The sequence below is a fragment of the Panthera pardus genome, unplaced genomic scaffold, assembly GCF_024362965.1.
Source record: "Panthera pardus isolate Hobbes unplaced genomic scaffold, ASM2436296v1 HiC_scaffold_12, whole genome shotgun sequence".
In the NCBI taxonomy this organism is placed as follows: Eukaryota; Metazoa; Chordata; class Mammalia; order Carnivora; family Felidae; genus Panthera; species Panthera pardus.
This window is the reverse complement of record NW_026526677.1, coordinates 2400993-2422764: the sequence shown is the minus strand read 5'-3', so window position 1 is coordinate 2422764 and position 21772 is coordinate 2400993. Positions and strand designations below refer to the sequence as shown.

At 68.4% G+C, this 21772-nt stretch overlaps 2 protein-coding genes across 2 annotated transcripts; one reads left to right on the top strand and one right to left on the bottom strand.

Moving 5' to 3' along the window:
• Positions 1–1232: 1232 nt before the first annotated feature.
• On the top strand, positions 1233–2152 carry PHLDA2 (pleckstrin homology like domain family A member 2). Its single transcript, XM_053899188.1, has 2 exons — positions 1233–1690; positions 1882–2152. The coding sequence occupies exon 1, from the start codon at positions 1281–1283 to the stop codon at positions 1674–1676; it is 396 nt and encodes a 131-aa protein (XP_053755163.1). The 5' UTR covers positions 1233–1280; the 3' UTR covers positions 1677–1690; positions 1882–2152.
• A 1899-nt stretch (positions 2153–4051) lies between these two features.
• SLC22A18 (solute carrier family 22 member 18) lies at positions 4052–21676 on the bottom strand. The gene is made up of 10 exons (XM_053899321.1): positions 21533–21676; positions 19102–19199; positions 18180–18340; positions 17693–17825; positions 10398–10516; positions 9614–9721; positions 8714–8814; positions 6476–6577; positions 6154–6274; positions 4052–4285 (listed from the first exon to the last, which is right to left on the bottom strand). The coding sequence occupies exons 1-10, from the start codon at positions 21674–21676 to the stop codon at positions 4107–4109; spliced, it is 1266 nt and encodes a 421-aa protein (XP_053755296.1). The 3' UTR covers positions 4052–4106.
• Between the last annotated feature and the right edge of the window lie 96 nt (positions 21677–21772).

Here is a 21772-nt window from a genome sequence, read left to right as displayed (position 1 = left end):
CAGTGTCCTCGTTCCTCGTCGTGAGCCTGAAGGGCCGCCCTCTGAGAGCTCAGGGGACTTGCCAAGGCCACAGAGCTGGGGGTGGGGGGCGGGGGCAGCTTCACAGACCTGCACCCAGAAGGTCCTGCTCCACTGTCATTGGCTTGAAACCTGGGAACCTGGTTTTCATTTGTACCGCCCCGCAGGTGTGCCGCCTGGAGTGCTGGTCACCGCCCCCAGGGGGCTCCGTCCTTCCCTGTTCTGTGCGCAGTCTCCGCCCCCCCCCCGCCCCGCCCCGCCCCACCCCCACAGCTGGGTTGGGGGGCTGGGGGGCCGCTGGAAGGTGGGTGCTCTGGAGCGGTCCCCGCCCCCAGAGACCCCTTCTGCGGAGCCGGGAGCGGGCAGCCGTCACTCCTGCTCCCGTAAACCCTTTAGAGGAAGGGAGGAAATACCCATGACTCAGCCGCCCCCGCCGCCCCTCTCCAGGCCGACCCTCCAGCACCCACAGCGCCTAGGGCCGAGCCCCATGGGGCTGTGCAGGCGATGGGAGTCCTCTGCCCAGACGCCAGGAGGACCGAGGGAGGAGGACAGGCCCCCTCGGGGTGCTGTTCCAGCACTTGCCACGTGTTCCCCAATCTAACGAAAGTGTTACTGTCCCCATGTCACAGAAGAGAAAGCCGGCTCGGAGCACCTGCTCTCCGGGTAGGCCCGGCCCAGGTGGGCGAGCGAAGGTTCCCGCCAGGCGCGGCCCGCAGGAGGGTGGGGGGTGAGGGGCAGGTGGGAGACACGGCCGGCCGGGCAGGGCCATCGGACGGTGTCCCCAGGAAGGGTCCCCAAGGCGCGGGGGGCGTCCGCCGCGAGCCCTCGAGCGGCGGGCCTAGCCGCCGGAGCGCCGGGAGGGTGGGCGTCCTGGGCCGGCTCCGTCCCCGGGTGCTTCCCGGGGCTCCGGGCCGTGAGTCACCGCGGGCAGGGCCGGCCGCAGCGCATTCCTCCGCGGGGCCGGCGTCCGGGGCGGGGTTGGCGGGGCGGGGGGCGAGACCACAAGTCACCCCACGGGGCCGGGGGGCCGGGGCGGCGGGGGAACGGGAGGGGCGCGGGCAGTCGGCACCGGCGAGCTGACAGCCCCCGGCGATCCTGGACGGCAGGGGCGTGGCCTCTGGTGGGGCGGGGCCGGGGCCAGGCGGGGCCGGGGCCCGAGGGGCGGGGCCGGGGCCCGAGGGGGCGGGGCCGGGCGCAGGCGGGGCCGACATAAAGCGTCGCCGGGCCGGCCGGGGCGCATCGCCAGCGCCGCCGCCGCCGCCATGAGGACGCCCGGCGAGGTGCTGCGCGAGGGCGAGCTGGAGAAGCGCAGCGACAGCCTGTTCCAGCTGTGGAAGAAGAAGCGCGGCGTGCTCACCCCCGACCGCCTGCGCCTGTTCCCCGCCGGGCCGGGCGCGCGCGCCAAGGAGCTGCGCTTCCACTCCATCCTCAAGGTGGACTGCGTGGAGCGCACCGGCAAGTACGTCTACTTCACCATCGTCACCACCGACCGCAAGGAGATCGACTTCCGCTGCGCGGGCGAGAGCTGCTGGAACGCGGCCATCACGCTGGCGCTCATCGACTTCCAGAACCGCCGCGCCCTGCAGGACTTCCGCAGCCGCCAGGAGCGCGCCGCGCCCGCCGCGCCCCCCGAGTCCCGGCCGGCCCGCGCGCCCTGAGCGCCGCCGCCGCGGTGAGTGCGGGGACGCCGTCCGGGGGGGGGGGGGGGGCGCCGCGCCGTCGAGGGGTCCCTGGGGCGCGCGGGCCGGGGCCGTCGCTCGCTCCTCCCGCGTCTGGGGCCTGGGGGGGGGGGGCGGGGAAGGGGGACCCACAGGCCGGACGCCGGGCCGCCAGCTCCCTAACCCTCCTCCTTCCCCCCTACAGGAGCCACTCACTCGACGACGAGTCGGGGGCCGCCCTCCCGCCGCCCACAGTGAGGACAGAGGCCGAGAGCCATGTCCCTGTCCCACAGAGAAGGACCTTCCCGTGCGGAGCCGCCGAGCCTCGGCCCGCTGAGCGGGCGCGTTAAATTATCAGACTATCTATGTATTTATTTTGATGGTTATTCGTCGTGGAACCGTCTGTCTTCATATGTAGTGTTTGCATCAGTATGTTCATTCCAAATAAACCACCTGACCCGTTCCCTTTTCTACCAGCCGCTGTGGTGCCGTGTGACCTTACTGCGGGAGGGTTGGCGGCCCTTTCGGTGGGGGTGGGAGTGGGGGTGGGGAGAGCCGCCACCCTGGCGGCGGAAGGGCCGGGAAGCCAGGGCCCTTTAATGAATGTAGTGTCATCCGCCGGGCCGGGTCCACACCCTCCTTGCCAAGCAGCCTCTCCAGAGGCTGGGAAGTGCCCTGAGGTTTGGCCCTGGCTGACTTCTGCTCCTGGGCGTGTGTCCGGAAGGACGGGGCCTGGTTTCGCTCAGGGAGGTCACTCCCAAACTGCCCCCCTGAGGTCAGGGCACCCCCTGCACCTGAGCTGCCCCTGCTCCCCACCGCCACCTGCCCCCCACCGCCCACATGCCACCTGTGCCCCCAGCCCCCCATTAGGGAGCCCTCAGCCCTCCGGCTGCGCGCCCCCTGTGCTCCCCTTGACCCCAGCCCTGCTGGGGCCCGGGCAGCTCCCCGCAGCCCCCACCAGGCCCTGCTGGCCCGCACCCACGGTGCTGGAGCGGGGAGGCGGCGGGGCCTCCGGGCAAGTGGGGGGAGGCCGGGGCCTCCTACTCCTGATGGTTGGCAGCTGGTGAGCCCTCCCTGTCCGGCCGGGTCCCCGTCCTCCGGAAGTCAGGCCGGCCGCCGCCGCGAGTCCAGCACTGCCTGATGGGAGGACACCCGAGGCGCGTTCCCGCGAGGAAAGGTGCACTGGCAGTGACCAAGCCGGAGCGCGGAGGGCGACCCTGATCTCTGGCCGCTGAGGGGCCTGCATTTCGGGGACCCTTCTGGCTGGAAGGGCGATGCCACGTGGGGGAGGCAGCGGCATCGGGAGCGAACGACCAAACATCGGGCCCTGATGTCTGTCCCTCACACCCTCACACGGGACCGGGGGAGCCGCGCAGGCCTCCGCGCAGGCTGGGTCCCAGGGCTCAGACTGGGGAGGGGCTGTCCCTTTGCTGCGAAGCCCAAGGAAACCATTTCCTGCAAGGAATTTTCTCCCCAACGGAACAGCACTCCTTACGAAGTCCCTGAGCCAGTGGGGGACTGCACTGGCCCCCGACGGACCCCTGTCCTGCCCCTCCCTGGAGACCTGCCCAGACCCTCACTGGGACAAAGGGTGAACGTCAAGGTGAGACCCCCTCCCCCCACCGCCCCATCCCCAGTGAGGTTCACAGGCAAGCTGGTCTGGTCTGAGCTCTCGGGCCGGAGGGTGGACGGACCTCTGCTCTCTGAGGCCCTGCGGTTGGACCATGGAATTCTGGGGTTGGGGGTCCTGAGTTGTGAACTAGCTTCTTTTACAGGCAGCCCGTGGGGAGGTGGGGAGTGGCCTTCATGGTCTCAGGGTCACCTGCCGACCCCACTGGCATTGTTCTGTCCACACTGGTCACGCTGGCCCCCCTGTGCCCCGGTGCCTTCCTCCCTACAGCTGGGTTGGGGGGGGGGGGAGGGGGAGGGGGTGGGGCTCCCCGGGCCTGGGTCCGCTGGCGGGCCATTTCCCTGGGCCTCTCTGCAAGCCTCAAACTCCTCATCTTTGAAAACAACCTGTTTCCATTCACGTGAGGTGACTGACAAGGGCAAGCGAGCAGGCAGCGCGCTCGGCCCCGAGGCCAAGCCGGTGGAGGACTGGGGGCGGGTGGACAGCTCCAGTCTCGGGGGGTTTGAGCAGAGCTGTCTGGGCGGCAACAGGGGGGCCTCCTAGCTGGGGACGGACTCCTCGTGGGACGGACTCCAGGCGGGGGAGGGCCTGTTGCACAAGGACAACTTGGGTGATCAGGGTCTCTCCAGAGCCCTGGGGCCCGGCTGCATGCCCCCTCTTCCAGGAAGCTCTCCGGCATCTGACCCTCCGTCCCTCCATGGCTCACCCCCAGGTCCCCTGTTTAACCCACGGGAATTTGCAGGACTCAGGCTGGAAGAGTTTATTGCCAGTCTGTGCCCTGGGGCCACTGGTCACCGGACTCAGTCCTTCTTCCGGGGCACAGGCTGTCTCCAGAGCACGAGGAGGACAAGGAGGTTGATGGCAAACTGCACGTGGCCAAAGACGGGGACCCCAAAGCTGCGGTACAGGAGGCCGCCCAGGGTGGGCCCCAGGGTCTGAGTCAACGGCTGCACGGTGGCACAGAGGCCCAGCATGGTCCCTGAGGGGTGGGGGTGGGCGGCAAGTCAGGCTGCCCTGGCCACCCGCTTCCCGGACGCAGCCCAGGTCTCCCGTGTTCACCGCCCCCAACCCTGTCCCCCAGCTCCCTCCACCCAGACTGCGCTTTTCGGACCACCCAGCCACTCAGGGGCCACACGGGTGCCTGCACCCTGCCCCAGAAAGCTCCCAAGCCCAGGAGGAGCCCCGGAGTGGAGCCACAGGTCACGGGCCAGGCCCCGCCCTCTCAGGCCGGTTGAGCCTGGACAGAGCCTCCCTGACCTGGGGACGGCGGGCTTGGGGGGAGATCCTCCTGAGCCACAGAGTGAGGGCTGGGGCTGGGGTGCAAGGCAGGCTCCCCACAGCCTCCACCACCCTCGTACCGACTGGAGGATGCCCTCCGCAGGACCGGGGCGGGGTCCTGGGGGCCCTCGAGGGGCGGCCCGCCCGCCTCTCTGCACCCACGTCCTCCCCGGGCTCACCTGGCCGCCTCTGCCCCCGGCTACCTGACTCCCCTGTCACTAGGCCCCTCCGGGCAGCTGTGTCCCGTGTGTGCGTGCGCGTATTGTCAAGACGTGCGCCCAGAGGGTCCCCAGCTCCGGGGGCTCAGGGCCCCGCTCCGCTCGGGTTGCCGGAGAGCCCGCCGGGTGAGCTGGGAGCGGCCTGGTCCGGCCCCGCCTGGGCCCAGGGCCCGGCGTGGGGGAAATTTAAGAGCGGCTTCTCCCATCGCCCACACGCCCTGCAGACACCGGGAGCGATTACCGCCCCCTCTGTGGTCTCGGGTTCCCAGGCTGGCGCTGGGAACCAGCTTCCCTGTCCCTCCGAGCCGAGGGGCGGGGCCTCAGGTGCGGCCCCGCCCTCCTCCCTGCCGGGCCCTGCCCCCATCTCTCCACGCTTCGTTCCCCGGCGTCCTCCTGGCCTCTCCTGGGGGCCGGTCCAGCGCTCCAGGAAGCCCTCCGGGCCCTGCCTGGCCTCCCCCGACCAGAGGCAGCCCTGAGATGCCACCTTGCAACCATGGGCCATCGGGTTCCCATCTCGGCCTCTAGAGCTCAGCCTGCCCCTCCCCCCTTGGCAGACAGGCGGCAAGAGCTGGAGCGAGGGGGGGCCGGTCGGGTGGGCTCTCTAGCCTGCTGGGGAGTTCTTCAACCCCAACCAGCCACAGGAGCCCGTGGGGCCACCTGCACCATTGCCCCGGGGGCAGGGCAGGGGCGGGGAGCTGAGTCTGGACAGGAGGCTTGTAGGCCTCTGGAAAGAAAGCTGGGCACAGAGTGAGGGCTGGGGGATCCCCTGTCTGGGGACACCCGTGTCCTACGGGAGGGGGGGAGCTGGGGGCTTTCTGGGTTTAACCGGCTGCGTGCCTTCCCCCACTCACTCAGGGAGCACGGGCACCCCCGACCCACCCCGTGCTGGAGGGGGGACCCCGCCTCCCGGCCTGGCAGCCCCCTGTGCTGACCACGCTTGGCCCCACTGGGCTGTCTTCCCAACTGGCCTCTTCAGGAGCCTTTCAGTTCCAACCCCCTCCACACCTCGCCGAGCCGGGTCCTGGCCTGGAATGTTCCAATCTTCCCCTTCCTCTTTTATAGGGAAATCCTGCCCCTGCTTCACAGCCCAGCCAGACAGCAGCTCCGAGAAGCCCCCTTTCCACCCCCCAGGCCCAGCCCAGCCTGGTGGCGGCCAGAATTCTCACCTGAGCCATCTTGCAGCCCCCCCCGCCCCACTTGGACCCCGGGCCACCCACCCCACTCAGTACTCACTGGGTCTGGGCAGACCCAGCCTGAAACTGGGGAGGGGGGGGAGCTGCTCCATCCGAAACTGCCCAGAGAGCTTCCCAGAGAGGAGGCCCCGGGGGTCCCCTGCCCCTCACTGGCTCACCCGTGTCTGCGGCTGACACAGCTTTGGTCAGCATGCTGTCGGTGACCACGTTGAGGGCACACAGGCTGAAGACCAGGCCAGGCATTAGGAGGCAGAAGTGGAGGACGTCGGACATCAGTGCCTGGCACGGGACAGGGAGGCCACGGGATTGGGGGGGCCACGCAGGACCGGGGTGGAAGGGCCCATCCCCGGAGCCCCATAGAGCCGGCCCCGGGGGGAGGGGGCCCTGGGGCTCACATGCAGCCTGGGATGTGCAGACTGCTGGGGTGATGGGCCCGGGACCCCGCTGTCAGTGGGGTGCGGCCCCGAGGAAAGTGCTCACCATGGCCGGTGCCACCAGGACGAAGCCCAGCACGCTGGCCCGGAGCAGCGCCCTCTCCGAGAAGCGACGGCTGAGCCGCCCGATGACCAGGCCCTGAATGACCTGGGGAGACAGAGCGAGAGGCCGGCTGGGAGGGGTCTGGCCGGGGGCGGCCCCCCCCACAGCTGGGGACCCCCTCCCAGCCCTAGCAGCCACCCGGCCGGAGGAGAAGGGCGGGTCCCGAAGCGGCCAGGTCCTCGGGGGGGCGGGGTGGCCTGGGCACCGCACGTCGGCACCCATACACCCGGACAGTCATCTCCAAAACGAGTCCCGTGTCCTTAATTTCCAGCGCGATGAACACATTTTCATCAAGCGAAGGCCGACTAACTGCTCACAGGCGGCTTCGGGGGAGGGCAACGGCTTCCTCTGCGTGGACCCTCTCCACAGCCCCCACCTCAGTCTGAGTAAATCCAGGTCCCTCCTGGCCCTGCGGACCCCCCGACATGTCCTCCGAGCCCAGTCTGCTGCCTCAGCCAACTCAGCAGCTGGCGTGCTCCCCACCCCAGGGCCTTTGCACTTGCTGCCTCTCCCGACCCCCCACCCCCCCAACCGACTGTCCCATCTAAAATTGCACCTCTGCCCTTCTGAGGACCCTTATTCTCCTCTGACAGCTCATCACGCCTGGCACATGAGATGAGGGTAGTCGGGGGCTTATCTCTATCTCCCCCCAGCCCTGTACGATGGACGCTTCCCACCACTGTGGTGGCACCGTGCCTGGGGTGGACGTGAGGGCCACGTGGGGGCTCTCGCAGGACGGCCTGCGACAGACAGGGGTCTGCAAGTCCACTGGGGTGGTGACGCCATCCCTCAGGACCGTCTGGGCTGCCACTCCCCCCAGCCCCCCACCCCAACGCCCCCCACGGGGAGGGGGATGCCGTGGTCCCCTTGGGGTCAGGCTGCAGCCGACACGCTTCGGGGTGGGGCAGGAAATGGTTTGCGGAGGGAGGCAGCAGGTGGGAGCCCAGCTGTGGGGGCGCCCAGGCTGCCTCTTGAGACCCTCGGTGACCGGCCCTACCCCGTGGGGCTGGGGGCTGGGAGGTGACTGGCAGAGGGGGCCTCAGGCCTCTCCCTGTAGACACAAAACCCCACCCTCTGCCCGCAGAGGTTCCAGACGCAGCTGGGGCCTCAGCTGCCCCCGGGGGTCGCCCGGGTGCTGGAGCCCCAGGCCCGTCTCGGGCGGGGCCACCATCGGGCACCTTGCCCCGGGCCAGGCCGGAACTACCCGCGTCTGTCCCTGAGGGTCTTAGGGGGTCTCTTGGCTTTCGCAGAGGTACAGGCCTGGTCTCCTGGGTCTGGGAGTCTCCAGGGCAGGGCCCCGGCGGGCTGGAGCGGCCATTTAGAACCCGCGGCCCCCAGCTCTGGAGAATTATCATTGTTTTCAGTCTGTGGCCCACCGGCCGGGCGGCAGCAGCCCTGAGGCCTTCCCGCCCTTGTGGCTGCTATTTTCGCACCAGGGGTGAGACCCGTCCTGGGCCCAGAGGCGTGGGGAGCAGATGCCCAGGAGGAGCTGGGAATGTCACACGCTTCCCTCCCCTTCAGACGGTCCCAGAATAGCCCCTCCCGCACTCCGGCTGTCGCCACCTGTCCCTGCGCCCCGGGCCCTGGTGCAGATGCCCAGGAGGAGATGGGGCCTGGGAGACGGGCCGCCCCGTACCACCGGAAGGCGGCTGCCCGTCTCAGGGCGCCTCGCAAGGACCGAGTGACCGTCACCTGGGTGGGGCTTCCTCCTCTTCTAAGAGCTTGGCCGTGTTAGCTCACCTCATCGGCCCAGCCACCCCACAAGGGTCACTCGCTTGATGGGCAAGGAGACCGGGGCTCCAAGGGCCCGAGGAACTTGCCCGCGTCTTGTCACGTGCCCTACCACCGGCTCTCTCCCGCCCTGTCCTTCTGCTGGGGGGGCGCCCGGCCGCACACTCGGAGGACCGTGCACCCTCGCATGCTTCCAGACAGGAGGCCAGGGGCTCGCCGGCCTCCTCTGGGTACCAGCCCCCTCCCTCCCCTCTCCGGGGCAGACGAGTGTGCAAACCGGGCGCAGGCCCTTTGGTGGCTGCCTCGGGCAGGGAGGGGAGGGCACACTCCCGGGGGCAGGAGGGCAGCCGGAAGCTAACGGTACAGAACAGCGATGGCAGGCGCTCAGGGCAGCGCCCTGCAAGGCCCGTTGCGTCTGAGACGCGCCCCGCGTGCCTGGCACCCACTCACCATCTGGAGAAGCCCGAAGAAGGACAAGAGGTAGCCGGCCTGGGCGGCATCCAGCTGGAAGAAGTCCATGGAGACGATGGGGAACATGACCATGAAGAGCCCTGGGAGGGGGGTTCAGGGAGGGCGGGTGACTGTGGGGCCCTTGGCGGCCTTGCCTGCGATTTGGTGGCTCTCTGGCACGGGAAGCGGGGCCCCAGGGACCGAGGTAGCCCGTGCGCAGGAAGGTGCCGGAAGCTACCCCGTGGCTGGGCGGGAGCCCGGGGCATCCTGTGCGAAGGCGGTCGGGAGGTGGGGGGCCCGGGGCTGACCGTGTGAGAGGATTTGACCCCGGACCCACTGGTGGCCCCCGAAGGCCCCTTCGACCGAAGTCGGACCGGAGTCTCCGGGCGCCGGCCCAGCCAGGCGGTCCCCTGACTCAGCCTCCAACCCCGCTGCCCGGACCCCGAGATTTGCAGCACAGTTTTGCAAGAAGCCCCTGCGGGTGAGGGATTAGCCCTGGAGCACCAGCACGAAGCCTCGCTAATTTGTTCTCTGCGCTGCCCCCAAGGAGAGGACCCCGGACGGGGGCTGGAGGTGGGTGCTGGGCACCCCTGAGGGTTCGTCTCAGACGCACCGCCTCCCCTGCTCTCGGACGGACCCCGGGGGGCTTGCCAAGCACAGGGCACTTCGGACTGTGCGTGAGGGGGGCCCTGCGGGGCTGCAGGGAATGGGGCACCGCTTTCCCCTCCTCCCTCCCTCCCTCCTCCACTCGGCGGGAACCAGGGGGCCGCCCCTTCTCCAGGACGTGTGTGAAGGGGAAAGCGTGCGGCCCGGGATACAGGGCGGAGAAGGGGGACGCCCTGACCGCAGGCCCCCTCCCCACGGCCCCGAGCTCTCAGCTGCACCAGGTCTGGGACTCACCGAACGGGAGGCTGGACGCCACCTTGATGAGGAACACGGGCAGGACCCCCGACTGCAGCAGCAGGCGGGTGATGGCCTTCAGGTCAAACACGTTGGCCTGGGGTCCGCCTGGGGGGACCCGGAGAGGCTGGGCAGGCCTCAGCCCATTTCCGGCTCCCTGATCTGGTCTCGGCCGGGCTGCAGGGTCCGGGAAAGCACCCCGCACCCATGCCGGCACCTGCTCTCAGCAGATACTCCTCCCTCTGGCCGTGGCACCTGCTCGTGGGCTCGGGAGCCCACAGGCCCCGGCACCCCCCTTCGCTGGCCCCTTTGGGGGCACCGGGCAGCTCGTCACGCTCCTAGGGCTGAGCCCTCCGCCCCCACTGACCCTGGAGCCCCCGAATTCTGGGAGGCGCTCCGGAAACACAGTGCCTCTGCTGTCGGGCGACCTGGCCTGGCCCTGGCTCCCCCAGCCCATGTGACCCAGGCAGTGGCTCGTGGGCACCATGGCACCTGGCGATTTGGGACTCAGGAGCCTGGCTAACCCTGCCCTGTGGTCCTTCCTGTCCTCCCCGGGCCTCGCCTACATCTCTCCTGCCTCCAGCCTCAGCCTCTCTGATGCCCCCCCCACCCCCAGCAGACAGGAAGCCACTGTCGTGCATCTTGGCCTTGGGCGACTCTCCCTGCAGGGAGGCCCGGGGTGCTGGCTGGGGAGGCGGAGGGCTCAGGCCTCATACCCGCCCGGCGTCCAGGTACCGCGTCCCTGAGGGGGCCGGCCTGGCGGGGCGTCCCAGGCGGGGCTTACCTGCGGGGACCGCCCGGTCGTGGGCACTGGCCCCTTTCGTGCTAACGGGAATAAAGGTAAAGCTGAGGACAGCTCCCACGAGGTTGGCCACCAGAGCCACAGTCGCGGGGCAGTGCATCCTGGGGGCGACAGTAGTGGTCACACAGGACGTGGGTCCCAGGCTGTGGGCACCACACGCGGCCCCTACCGGCCCCTTCAGCCACAGTGAGTCTCAGCAGCTGAGAACCGCCCAAACCCCACAGCCATGTCCCCACGGCCTGTGACCTGGAGGGAGGGGACGGGACCCTCAGGGTGCATTCATTAGGTGACAGAATGAAGGGGCAGACGAAGCCATCACCGGGTCCGACGGTCACACTGCAACGGCGGCTTTCGGCAGCCACAGCACGTGGGCCCCGGTCCCCGAGCGCGAGCCCGGGAGGTGAGCCCCGGCGGGCTGGGCGGGGGTTCTCCCAGGAGGTGTCGAGGGGTGGGAAGACCCCCAGGGGCCGACCCGGTGCCTGCGTGGTGTGCACCTGCTGCTCCCAGCCGGGGCAAGGGCGTTGGACACCTGGGGGCCCGCGCCTCAGCCCCGGGCGGTGTCTGGACGGGGATCTCCCTGCACAGCCCTGGACAGAGGAGCAAACGGGTTCCCAGAGGAAGGGCCCTGCCTCCTTCTGCAGGGACTGGATGGGCCTCCCGGGGTGGGGGACGGCTCGACTGTCCCTGTAGGTGGCGCTTCTCTGTCCCTGGGGGCTGATGGGGAGATACACGCCAGGCGGCACTGGGGCCGGGGCGCCAGGAGGGGGTGCCGGCGACCCCGAGGTGCAGGGGCGGGCCGGGGCTCGGGTCTGCATCTCAGCTCTACCTGCACGAAGACCATGGGACCCCGCGCGGCCTCCTCTGTGTCGTGGAGACCGGCACGCCTCCTTCCCTTCCCTCCTGTTCCCCCTCGACCTGGGGGGCGGGACATTCCGGGCTGGGGGAGGGGCTTTGGGCACCACCCTCAGGATGCCCTCCCTCCTGCCCGCCCGCACCGAGGACCCGGACTCGGGGAGGGCCCTCAGCTTCCGAGAAAACCCTTCCGGGCTGTGGGTCATCAGGTGGAAACTCAGGCCCTGACCCCTCCGGTGACCCCACGTCACCTGACGACGCTGGCCCTGGGGCCAGCCCTCGTGACCGTCCCCGTTTCCTCCTGCGGGCCAACCGCCCCCTCCTGGGGTGGGGGACGGAGGGAGGAACACGTGGGAGCCTCTTACTGAGCCAGGCTGCTCGGCCCTTCCAGGCTGGTGCCTGGCCAGAGAGCCCTTCCCCTCAGCGGCAGCGGGAGCTCCTATGCACCCTGCAGGAGCCCTTCTCCGTGCGCCCTGGCAGTCCTCCCCAGGGGGCACTCTGTCCTCTGAGAGGGGCTCGCTCCTTCAGACACACGGTGCCTGGCCCTGAGGACGACTGAGCCTGGGCAGGACCCCGAGCCAAGACCGCAGAACAGGTGAGAGCCGTTCACCCGCACGCAGCCCTGACACCTAGCTGAGCGGAGCTCCCGCTCAGGGCTGCACAGCATGGGACGAGAGGGGGGTGGGTGTCCCCTGCATCTCCGAGCGAGGCCAGCCACAAGCTGAGTGCCCCCGCCCCGCCCCCCACGGCTGCACGTGTGCACACGCAGACGAGCAAGGCACACACACGTACACATGCACACACAGGGGTGCACACACACAGGGCTCCTGTGGGCAACCACAGCCAGGAAAGGCCCTGTTCCCCGTGGGGTCAGCGAGGCGTGGGGGCGGGGCCGCCCCGTGTCCCCAGCCAAGACCTGCCCAGGCGCACACAGTTGGTCCAGCCTGCACGTGCTGCGGACCCCCCCCCCCCCCACTGGCCCATGTCACGGCCCCCGGCCGACTCCCACTGCCGGGGATGGTGGGCACCAGGCTTCCAAATGAACGGGAATTCCCACGGACTGACGCCCCGGGGAGGGACGAGGCCAGCACGGACCAAAGCCCCCTCCTCCGCTGGCAGGAACTGATCTGTGACGTGGGCAGGGACACCCCGGGCCCGGTGGCTGTCCCCAGAGAGAAGGGCCCTTTCTTCAGGACCCGCACGTCACTGCGCGGGGCCTGGGGGGCAGGGACAGAGCCTGCTTTCTTTGCCAGATGCCCCGGAAATTCGTGGGAGCAGAGGCGGCCACTTAGGTGGCTATTCTGGGAGGCTGGTGACAAGTGTGGGCTGGGTGGCAAGGAGCCAGGCCCCTTCTTGTGGGCTCTCACCCCCCCCCCCCCCACCCCCCGCCCGGCATGCTAGCTGGTAAACCGAAGGAAACACAAGGACTCTGGGGGCCCTGGAGGGAGTCGAGGGGCCACAGCTTCCCAGGGGACGTGGGAGGGAGGGAGTGTCCTTCCTCCACCCACCCCCGCCACAGGCCCCCTTCCAGCTCCCCCAGGACAAAATGCCAGAAAGACCTCATGCCTCTGCGTGGAGGGACTCCTCAGCCCTTTCTGGCCTTGTGCCCGCATGGGGTAGGCGGGCGGGCACTGCTCTGCCCTCCCGGACGAGACTCGACGCCCCTCCCCAGGGACCTTCGGGTCAGTGCGCCCCTGAGCACGAGGCAGAATCAGCTCCCTTGCTGGGGGCCTCCTGCTTCCTTTGTGCAGGATCACGAGGGGCGTCTGCGAGCCGTGGTTGTTGGCTCATTGGACGGACGGGAGGCTGGAGGGATGAAGGCCGGGAAAGGACTCCGGGCAGGACTCCGGGCACCAGTCTTTTGTCCCTTTGCCCTTCCCGGTGGCGACCTTGCTGGGTGACTTCCTTTCCTCAGATGCAAATGAGGGCCACCCTCCCCGGGGACACCCTGTCCCCATCCCCCACGGGCTGCACGGGTCCCCGGGGGCCGCCTGGCCGTCCTGGAGCCCAGCCCACCGGCCTCCGTTCGTCACGGCTGGTTGCCCACGCTGGTCAAACGGTGCTGGCTGCAAACGCCACCTCTCACCTCTATCTCGAGGGCCTGGAGTTTGCCAAGCCGACAGAATCAGGAGGGCGGTGGGCTGGGCCATTGGCCCACCCTATGTGGACTGGCCACAGGGTGACAGTACTCGGGAAGCCTGGGCCACCCTCCCTCCTGCTCTGTGGCTCCCCTGGCCCAGGGGACGCAGGGCCTCCCGGGTGGCACCCCCCTCTCCTATCCAACCCGGAGGGCAGGCTGGGGTCAGCTGGGGCCCAGCCTCATGTGACGCTTGGCTGTGAGGGTCTCCAGAGAGTCACTGGACGTCCAGCCTGGGGCTTGGGGTGAAGTGCCCCTGCCCTGCCCCATCCACATCCCATGATATTGTGGCAAGAACAATGTCTGAAAATGGAAGTCTTTGTGGGGCCACTCCTGATTCAGCCTCCCTCTGGCTTCTGGGTCCCAGAAAAAAGGCCTAAAAGCCTTGTCTGGCCTAACACTTTGCAGCCCTCTGTGTCCCCAGAGCACCTGATCCCTCCAGTCCCACCCACACAGGCCTCCGAACAAGCCCCAGGCCTTTTCCTGCCCCAGGGCCTTTGCACAGGCTCCCACTCTGCCTGGAACACTGTCTGTCCCAGCCCCACCTGCAGTAGCTGCCTTCTCTCTCACTTCTCGGGTCTAAGCCGAGCTTGCTCTTGGCCAGGTGGGCCCTGTGCTGTGTGTACTTCCCGTTGCCCGGAAAACCCAGGGTCTCTCGGTCAGGTCTCTGTGTCCCCCTGCGGTGGGGAGGCCGCACACCGGGTTGGCCCCGCACGGCCTCGATGAGCCATCGTGAGCACCGAGTGGGGCAGGCCGCCTGGCTGACCCATGAGTCACTCCTGTCCCAGTGTGTTTACTCATTAACTTCCAGGGGAAGCGGCCGTGTCACCCGGGCGGAAGCCCTCTGTCAGCAGGATGAGGGCTTCCTGTTCCCCGGCCAGACCAAAGGCTGAGACGGAGTCCCCAGTCTTCAGGGCTGCAGATAAGGAGTATAATAAATCCCCTCGGAGTCGCCGAGCGCCCCCTGGGCAAAGCTTGCCCTGGGGCCAGAGCGGGGCCCCTCTCCCGCGTTAGCGCCCAGGAGGGCCGCCAGTGACGGTGACACCATTGGCACCATGTCAAGTTTGCCTGACCCAGCCCCCAGCCGGGCCCAAATCCCCCCGAGCCGAAAGGAGTTGCTACCCTCGGGGGCATCTGTCCAAATCCCGACCCCTTCCAGGGGACGGAGCCCAAGCGTCGGAGCCCAAGCCTCGCACTCGGCGGGGGAAGCCTGTCCGCGCTGACTCCAGCCATCAGGCCTGGGGGCTGGCTCGACGTTTGACGGGGACCCCCGGACCCCCCCCCCCCCGCCGGGACCTGACTCAGCTGGGGTCCGCAGGCTGGTGCTGCCTACCGCCGAGGCCCAGGGCGCACTTGTGGCAAGGGCGTGATAGAGGCCTCCCCAGGCTGTGAGGCGCTGGGCTCAGGGCCATGAGTCACCGAGCGGCCCCCACCTGCTAAGTGACTCAGGGCCTGGGCCCTGGGTAGGAGAGCTCCAGGCTGAGCCGAAACCAGTTCTACCGGTGCCCGCCCCACAAGCGGAGGCTGCCAAGGGCACTTCCTCTCCCCTCACCTGCTCCCAGAGGTGGGGGGACACGGCTGATGCCTTTTGGGGGAGGGGTCACCGGGGCACGGGAGGCAGGAAGATGGCAGCCAGGGAGCCCTCACAGCGTGCCTCGGTTTTCACCGAGGAAAAGGAAGGAAGGCGGGATGTGGCCCTCGCCACGGGGCTTCGGGGTCCGGGAGCCTGCCTCCCCCGAGCCTTGGATGGGGAGGCTCACTGTCTCCGGGGCCTCCGTTTTCCCACCAAAGGATGCATAGGGTTATAAAACACCTTCGATCTTGGGATGAAAGAAGGCAGGGAAGTGAATGGATATTTCCGGAACATGAGGGCAGGGGCGCAGGCAATCTTGGGGGAGGCCCAGGGGAGAGGACAGTGAGTTGTGTCTTCTGGGTCAGCAGCTGGGACGGAAAAAAGGAAGGTGACGACGAGAGGGGACGTGGGGGGGGGTTGGGGGGGGACAAGAGGGGGCGTGGGGGGAGGGCTGGGGGGGTGGTCCTAGGCTCGGGCACAGTCGCAGGCCCCACAGCAAGCGAGGGTGGGCCCATTTCACGGGTGAGAGCACCTGTCAAGGTGACCACGGTAACAGGCACCTGGCTGTTGAGTCCAGGTAGGTGGGGCAGCGTGGGGGCAGGGAGGCTCCTCCCGGCCCTGCCTCTCCCTCTCCCGCACACTCTTCACGCCCTGACGTCCCCCCTCCCCCCTGCCCAGTACACCCTCCCGACCCTCTTCCTTTTCTCCCAGGGAGCACAGAGGCTCTCCTCCTCTTGCTCCTGGTCTAGTGACTGAGGCTCCCATCACCCCCAGCGGCTCATGTGCCGGCAGAACCCATGGTCGCTGCCGCCCCTCGGAGCGTCAAGGGTCCTCCCCTCTTTGACCTGCACACCTCTCGGCTTCCAGATGTTCTCCTGGATCTCCTTCCCTTCTTGCCCTCACTGTACCCCCTCCTTGACCCCCGCTTCTAATGTGACGTGCCAGGTTGGGGCTCGGGGCTTGGGGCTCAACCCGAACCTGTTCCTGGGGCTTAAAAACCACCCACCTGAGGACACAGCCCTGCTCTGCTCACTATAGGTCCCCTCACTCAGCTGCCCGATCCATAGCTGCCTGGAGGGCCTAGCGGGCACCAGACTCAGCCCAACGGAGATCTCAGCAGGGTTCACGGCTCCCCCAAGGCCGGCCCCAGAGTCCAGGCATGGCCTTGAGTTCACACCTACATCCCAGCCATCAGCAAATCCGAGGCAGACCCCGCCTCCTGCCCACCTCTGCTCCCTGCCCTCCCTGCTCCCCACTCCATCCACACCGGCCTCCCGGTCGTCCTGCCGCCCCCCTCACCTCCTGCAGGTGACACCCTGGTGACCACCCATGTGTCTGGCCCCCGATCGTGCTGTATTACTTCTCACGCCAGGCAGTTCACCCTGCCACTTTAGAAATACGTGTCATTTTCATTTCCTCCGAGGACCCGGCCTGTCCTAGCCACCACGGCATCCCAGAACCTGGAATCCCAGGGCACCTAGTAGCTGCTCAATAAATCCCGGTGAGGAAGCAGATGAAAGGAATTCTGCCTTCCCCCTCTGCAGCCTCCTGGCTGAGGTGCTCCGTGGAGACAGACATCTGCACCCCAGACTCTGATGAAAATCCTGGGGTGGGGAGCTGGTGGAGCCGGCCACGGGACCCTCCCCTTCCCCCGTCCCTGCGGATCAGCCGTCACCCGCTGCATCTACCACTGTTGGGGGCTGTCTGGAGGCACTGGGGGAGCCTGGGGAGACCGATGCCCCCAGAGGCCCAGGGGCCAGCACAGGCTCATCCCAGATCAGAAGGAGGGCTGTCCACAGAGGTGCCTGTGTGTGTTCCTCTGTGTGTGTGTGTGACTTCAGAGACCAGCAAGGTTCCTGTCCTGAATAGGGCCCCAGGGCAACTCCCTAAGGCCGGCGCGGGTGGGTGCCCAGCTGGCACAGGGCCTCCCATCCACAGCTGGGCACCCACATTCCAGACCAAAAGCAAAGACTTGAGTCGAAGGAAGGCAAGGAGCAAGGTCCACTCCTATGAAAGAAGCCGATTTTGAGTGGGTGTTGGGGCTGCTGGGGAGAGGGAGGAGGAATGGGGGTGGGGCAGCGGAAGTGAGGTTCCCCGCCCACGCCTGGCAGGGCCTGTCCAGGGCTCGGTGTCCCGGGTTCAAGGTTCCTCTCTTCTCCCGGGGAGCACTCCAAGGACTGCTGCTGCAGACGGCTCTGTGCAGTTACGGAACCGCCCACAGGCTGCCCTCGAGTCCTCCTGCCCGCAGCACCCCCATCGCAGGATGCCCACTGGTCATCCGGGGACCCCGCCTCCAGGGCCTGCCGTCCAATTTCTTCGGGTCCGGCCTGGTTTTCATGTGACCCGGGCCAGCCGCGTGCGTCCCCCTAGCCTGGGACCTCCTGGTGCCCTCCGTGCTGCCCTGGCACGCACCCTGCGGGACTGCACGGGCCGCGCCACCTGCTTGGGTCGGCTCCCGTCCCTGGCCTGTCCATCCTGCCAGCCCCGCCCGCTCACTAGCCACGCCCCCCTCCAGCCCCGCCCACCGCGTGGGTCCCTGCTGCCCGTCCCACACCTGACCCAAGACGTTCAACGTGCAGACGGAGAAACCGAGGCCCGGCGAGGTGGTCGGCCTGGGCCCACCCAGTCTCGGCCATCCCGACCAGCACCCGCACCCCGCTTCCTGGCCCGCCGCCCCCCCCCCCCCCCAGCCTGGTTCCAGCCTCGGCCACTCACCCGCACGTGGCGCTCAGGGTCCCGCCGAGCAGTGAGCCAAAGATCATGCCGACCCCGAAACACAGGCCGAGGCGGCCCAGGGCCGCGGGCAGCTCCTGGGGCTCAGACAGGTCCGCGATGGTCATCTGCGCGACTGGGTGCGGGGCGGGGACTGAGCCGTGCGGCCCCCTCGCGGAGCCCCGAGCGGCCTAGGCCCGGACAGCGCCCCACCCCGCACCCTGAGGGTGCCCCGCGCAACGCCGCCTCGTCCACACCCCCCAGGACCTACTCCGCACCTGCACAGGCCACGCCCCGCACCCTCAGCCACCTGCCCGCCCCCCAGGCCACGTCCCCATGTCAACCCCCCCCCCCCACCTCGGTCCTGCTCTCTGGCCTAGACTGGTACCCAGAGGAGACCCGCCCCCGCACCTCCCTCAGGTCGTGACCTCAGCCCCCACCCCCACCCGCAGTCCTCCCGCAGCCCCAGCGGGCCCCCGCCTGGCCCTACCTGGCATCCCCTGCATGAACGCGACAGGCAAGGGCGTGGCGTAGAGCAAGGCCACGCCGGGCAGGGCCGGGCTGCAGGCGGCCGCCAGGAGCAGGTAGAAGGCAGAGGACGCCAGGAAGGTGAGCGTGAACGCGGCGCGGGCCCCGCGCCGGTCGGCGAACCTGGGGGAACCGAACCTGTGATGCTCACAGATACCAAGCAGGTCCTGCCAGCTCTGCCCCTGACGCCCGCCCCCTGGGGCTGCCGAGGAGCTAGGCCACAGGGGTCTCGTCTCGGAGCCTCAGTGTCGCCATCCTTCCAGTGGGTCAGCTTTCGGTGACCTGGGGGTGTCTGGCCCAGCAGGGCCCTCCTGCTCCCTTTGAGAACACCTTGCGGGCTCCAAAGGGAGCAAGGTGCGTGTGTGTTGTGCAGAAAGTGTCTCCAGGCTCCTGCCATGTCTCCACCCGGCCTCCGAGCAGGGCCGTGAAACCCTTGGGAGCCCTGCTCGGTCCGACTTTACCGCCTCTGGAGCCCCTTTTCTGGACAGTTCCCCCGAAGATCTGACGCCTGCCACGTGGATCTCCACCCCAGGGTTTGCGGGAGGAGGATGTCTGCCCTCATGTCCCTGAGCCCGGGGCCCCAACAGCGCTGAGGCCGGTGGAGGTGTGGGGGTCCAGGGGCGTCGCTGGTGGGACCCCCAGCTCGGCAATGCTGGACGTTTCCAGCCACGACAGCCCTGCCGGGACAATCCCCTCTTTGGCCACAAACCAGAATTCGTGGAAGAGGCGGGCAGGGCCCCGGGGAGCAGGGGTCCCCGGCATGAAAGGGACTATTGTGCCCAGTGTCGGTCTGAGAGGCTGGCACGACCCAGCCCCTGACCTCCGAGGGGCAGGCCCGGGTCATCGTTGCGGGGAGGGCCCCCAGACTCCCTGCCCCACGGTACCTGCCCAACACGGGCCCGCCCAGCAGCTGAAGCGCGCCAAAGGTGGTCTGCAGGTGGCCAAAGGCGACGGAGTCCAGGCCCAGCCTCCGGGTCAGGTACTGCAGACACAGGGGGGCCCATGGGAAGGGTCAGGGTCTGGATCCAGGGTCCCCGGAGGGTGAGGAGGGGGAGAGGTGGCCCCGGGCTGGGCGGGAGGGAGCTGCTCTGACCGGTCTGCGGTGGGTCTGGGAGGGGCCTGGGACTTGGCTGCGTCTCCCACAGCGAGGAGACCACGGGGCCTCTGGGGCCAGGCTCTAACAGGCAGCGGCTGGCCCTCCTTCCCCTCTGCGGGGCGCACCTCAAACAGGTGGGGGGGGCCCCCAGCCCCCACGGGTTTAGCCTCGTTCGCTCAAAGCTGCCCCGTGGACTGCAGTATCTTCCCTGAACGACACAGGCCTCCTCTCTGTGGGTTCCAGCCTCTCCCGGCCCCTCTGGAGCCACGCCCACCTGGGGAGGTAAAGGCAGCGACCAGTGTCTCTCCAGAGCCCTGGAGGCGCTCGCCCTCCTGCCCGAGCCTGCCTGCTGCTCTGTGCCTGTCACTCCAGGGAGCCTCGCTGGGTCCCCAGGACAGCTGCTGTCCTGGGACCTCTCTCCTGAACTGCCCCCGGCTCTCCACTCGATGTCCAGAAGCATCTGGCATGCAGCACATCCAGAACAGACTCCCCATGGCCTCCCCCCAGGACCGGCCCCTCTGCTCCCTTGCTGACACCCCCCCACCCCCGGCAAGGGTTCAGGTCCAAACCCCGGTGTCTTCCCTGAACCCCTCTTTTCTTGCACAGCCACATTCTTTTTTTAAAAAAAAATGTTTATTTATTTTTGAGAGAGAGAAAGCGGGGGAGGGGCAGAGAGCGAGGGAGACGGAGAATCCCCAGCAGGCTCCACGCTGTCAGCACAGAGCCTGATGCGGGGCTCGAAATCATGAACCGTTGCACGGCCACGTTCAATACATCGGCAGCTCCTGGGCTCACCCTTCGCAGACCTTGAGGCCAGCGGGGCCTTCCCCGCGGCCAGCATCCTCCTGGAGTCCTGGCAGCCTCTCTCTCTGGCCTTCCCTCCTTCTCCCCTCCACTCACTCCTCTCTAGCTGCACTCTTCTCACTACTGCCCCAGGGCCTTTGCACTAGCCAGGCTTGCTCTTTGTTTCCTTTAAGCCCGCCTTCTCGGGAAGGCCTTCCTGATCCCAAAGCCGCCACACGTCTGTGGGCAGCCCCAGCACCCCCCGCACGCCTCGTGATCTTACGCACAGCACAGTCTAAGGACGGTTCAGTCCCTGCCCGCTGTATTCCAAGTTCTGAGAACAGGGTGCACACAGTAGGTGCTCGATGGGCATTTGTTGAACGATACATACAACATCCACGGGAGAGCCGCCCTTGCTCTGTGCCTTTAGCTGTTCTCTCGTCGCTCCCTGCACCAACCCTTCCAGGGAGGGACATTGTGACCCATTTCATGATGGGACCTCAAGGCGTCCGCCCCGGCCACCTGGCCGCTAAGGAAGGGAGTCAGGGCTTGGACCGGGCCGTCTGGTAGAAGTGAAATGGGCTTTGGGGCAGGGGTTAGGGTTCGCCACCTGGCTGGGGGCTCCTGCCATGCCCACAGCGGTCCCCTCCCAGCCAGATCCCCAGGCACAAGTCCGCTCACGGGAATCCCCTGGGGGGCTTTAGTGGCTGTGCCATGGCCCCACCCAGACCAGACAGAGAAGGGGCGCGGGGACGTTTCGATTCCCCCCGGGTGCTGCTGCCCTGAGAGCGTGGGAGCCCGGCCAGCCCCACACGGGTCTGTTGAATGAATAAGCAAGGGTGAAAGGTGGGATCAATGAAGAGTGGGCGGGCGGGCCCTGAGTGTTGACCATGGCGCTTAACCAACCGCCTGCCGGCTCCAGGCAGCGCTCCAGGCCGGGGGGTGGGGGCAGCAGAGGAGGTGATGCGTCAAGCCCCGCCCTCTCGGTCCTGGTCGGGGAGACATGCGGCAGGATGTGGGGTGCGGACATCGTGCAGGAAGGCTGGCCAAGCAGGCCCTGGACGGAGGGTCCGGGCGGGGGTTGGGAGGGGAGGCTCGCTGCGGAGAAGGCCTGAGCGGAGGCCCGAGCACAGGAAGGACGGGAGCCGAGCAGGTGTCCCGGCGGGTGGATCCATAGGGCAATGGGGCCGGAGCCAGGCCGGCCGGGGGGAGGGGCACTGCCACGGGGCAGGGCTGGCTGTGCACCAGGGCACAGGAAGTGCCCACGGGCGGACCGGGAAGCACGGTCCCCGGGTCCCTCAACCTGTTCAGCTCCGTGCGGTGGGTGGCTTGGGCGGCACCGGCCCCACCCCCGGGGCCCCGCTGTTGCACAGATGGAAGCCGAGGGGGACAGTGCGGCCGTGCTGGTGGCCAGGCTGCTGAGGGCGGGCACTCACCGGCATGATGGAAAACCGCATGAAGAGGCAGGTGAGCCCCAGGGTCACCAGCGCATAGGTGAGTAGTATGACCCCGGGACGGCCCAGAGCGCCTATCTCCCTGGAGTAGGGGCCCCGGCGCCTGGGGGCTCCGGCTCCCTGCATCCTGGGCAGGTGCGGCGGGAGAGCCTGGACGGATCGGGGCAGGAGGCCGGCACGGTGCGCAGGGGGCAAAAGTCCTGTGGTGCCCGGCGAGGGTGC

Bases quoted from the DNA above. Each gene is read 5' to 3' on its own strand.
- PHLDA2 (XM_053899188.1), top strand. From the start codon at position 1,281: ATGAGGACGCCCGGCGAGGTGCTGCGCGAGGGCGAGCTGGAGAAGCGC.
- SLC22A18 (XM_053899321.1), bottom strand. From the start codon at position 21,676: ATGCAGGGAGCCGGAGCCCCCAGGCGCCGGGGCCCCTACTCCAGGGAG. The intron at 8,815-9,613 runs GTGAGTCCCAGA...CCCCCCTCCCAG, and splicing joins GGCGTCCAGCCTCCCGTTCG to GGCTCTTCATGGTCATGTTC. The intron at 6,275-6,475 runs GTGAGCACTTTC...GTCCCGTGCCAG, and splicing joins TCCTGGTGGCACCGGCCATG to GCACTGATGTCCGACGTCCT.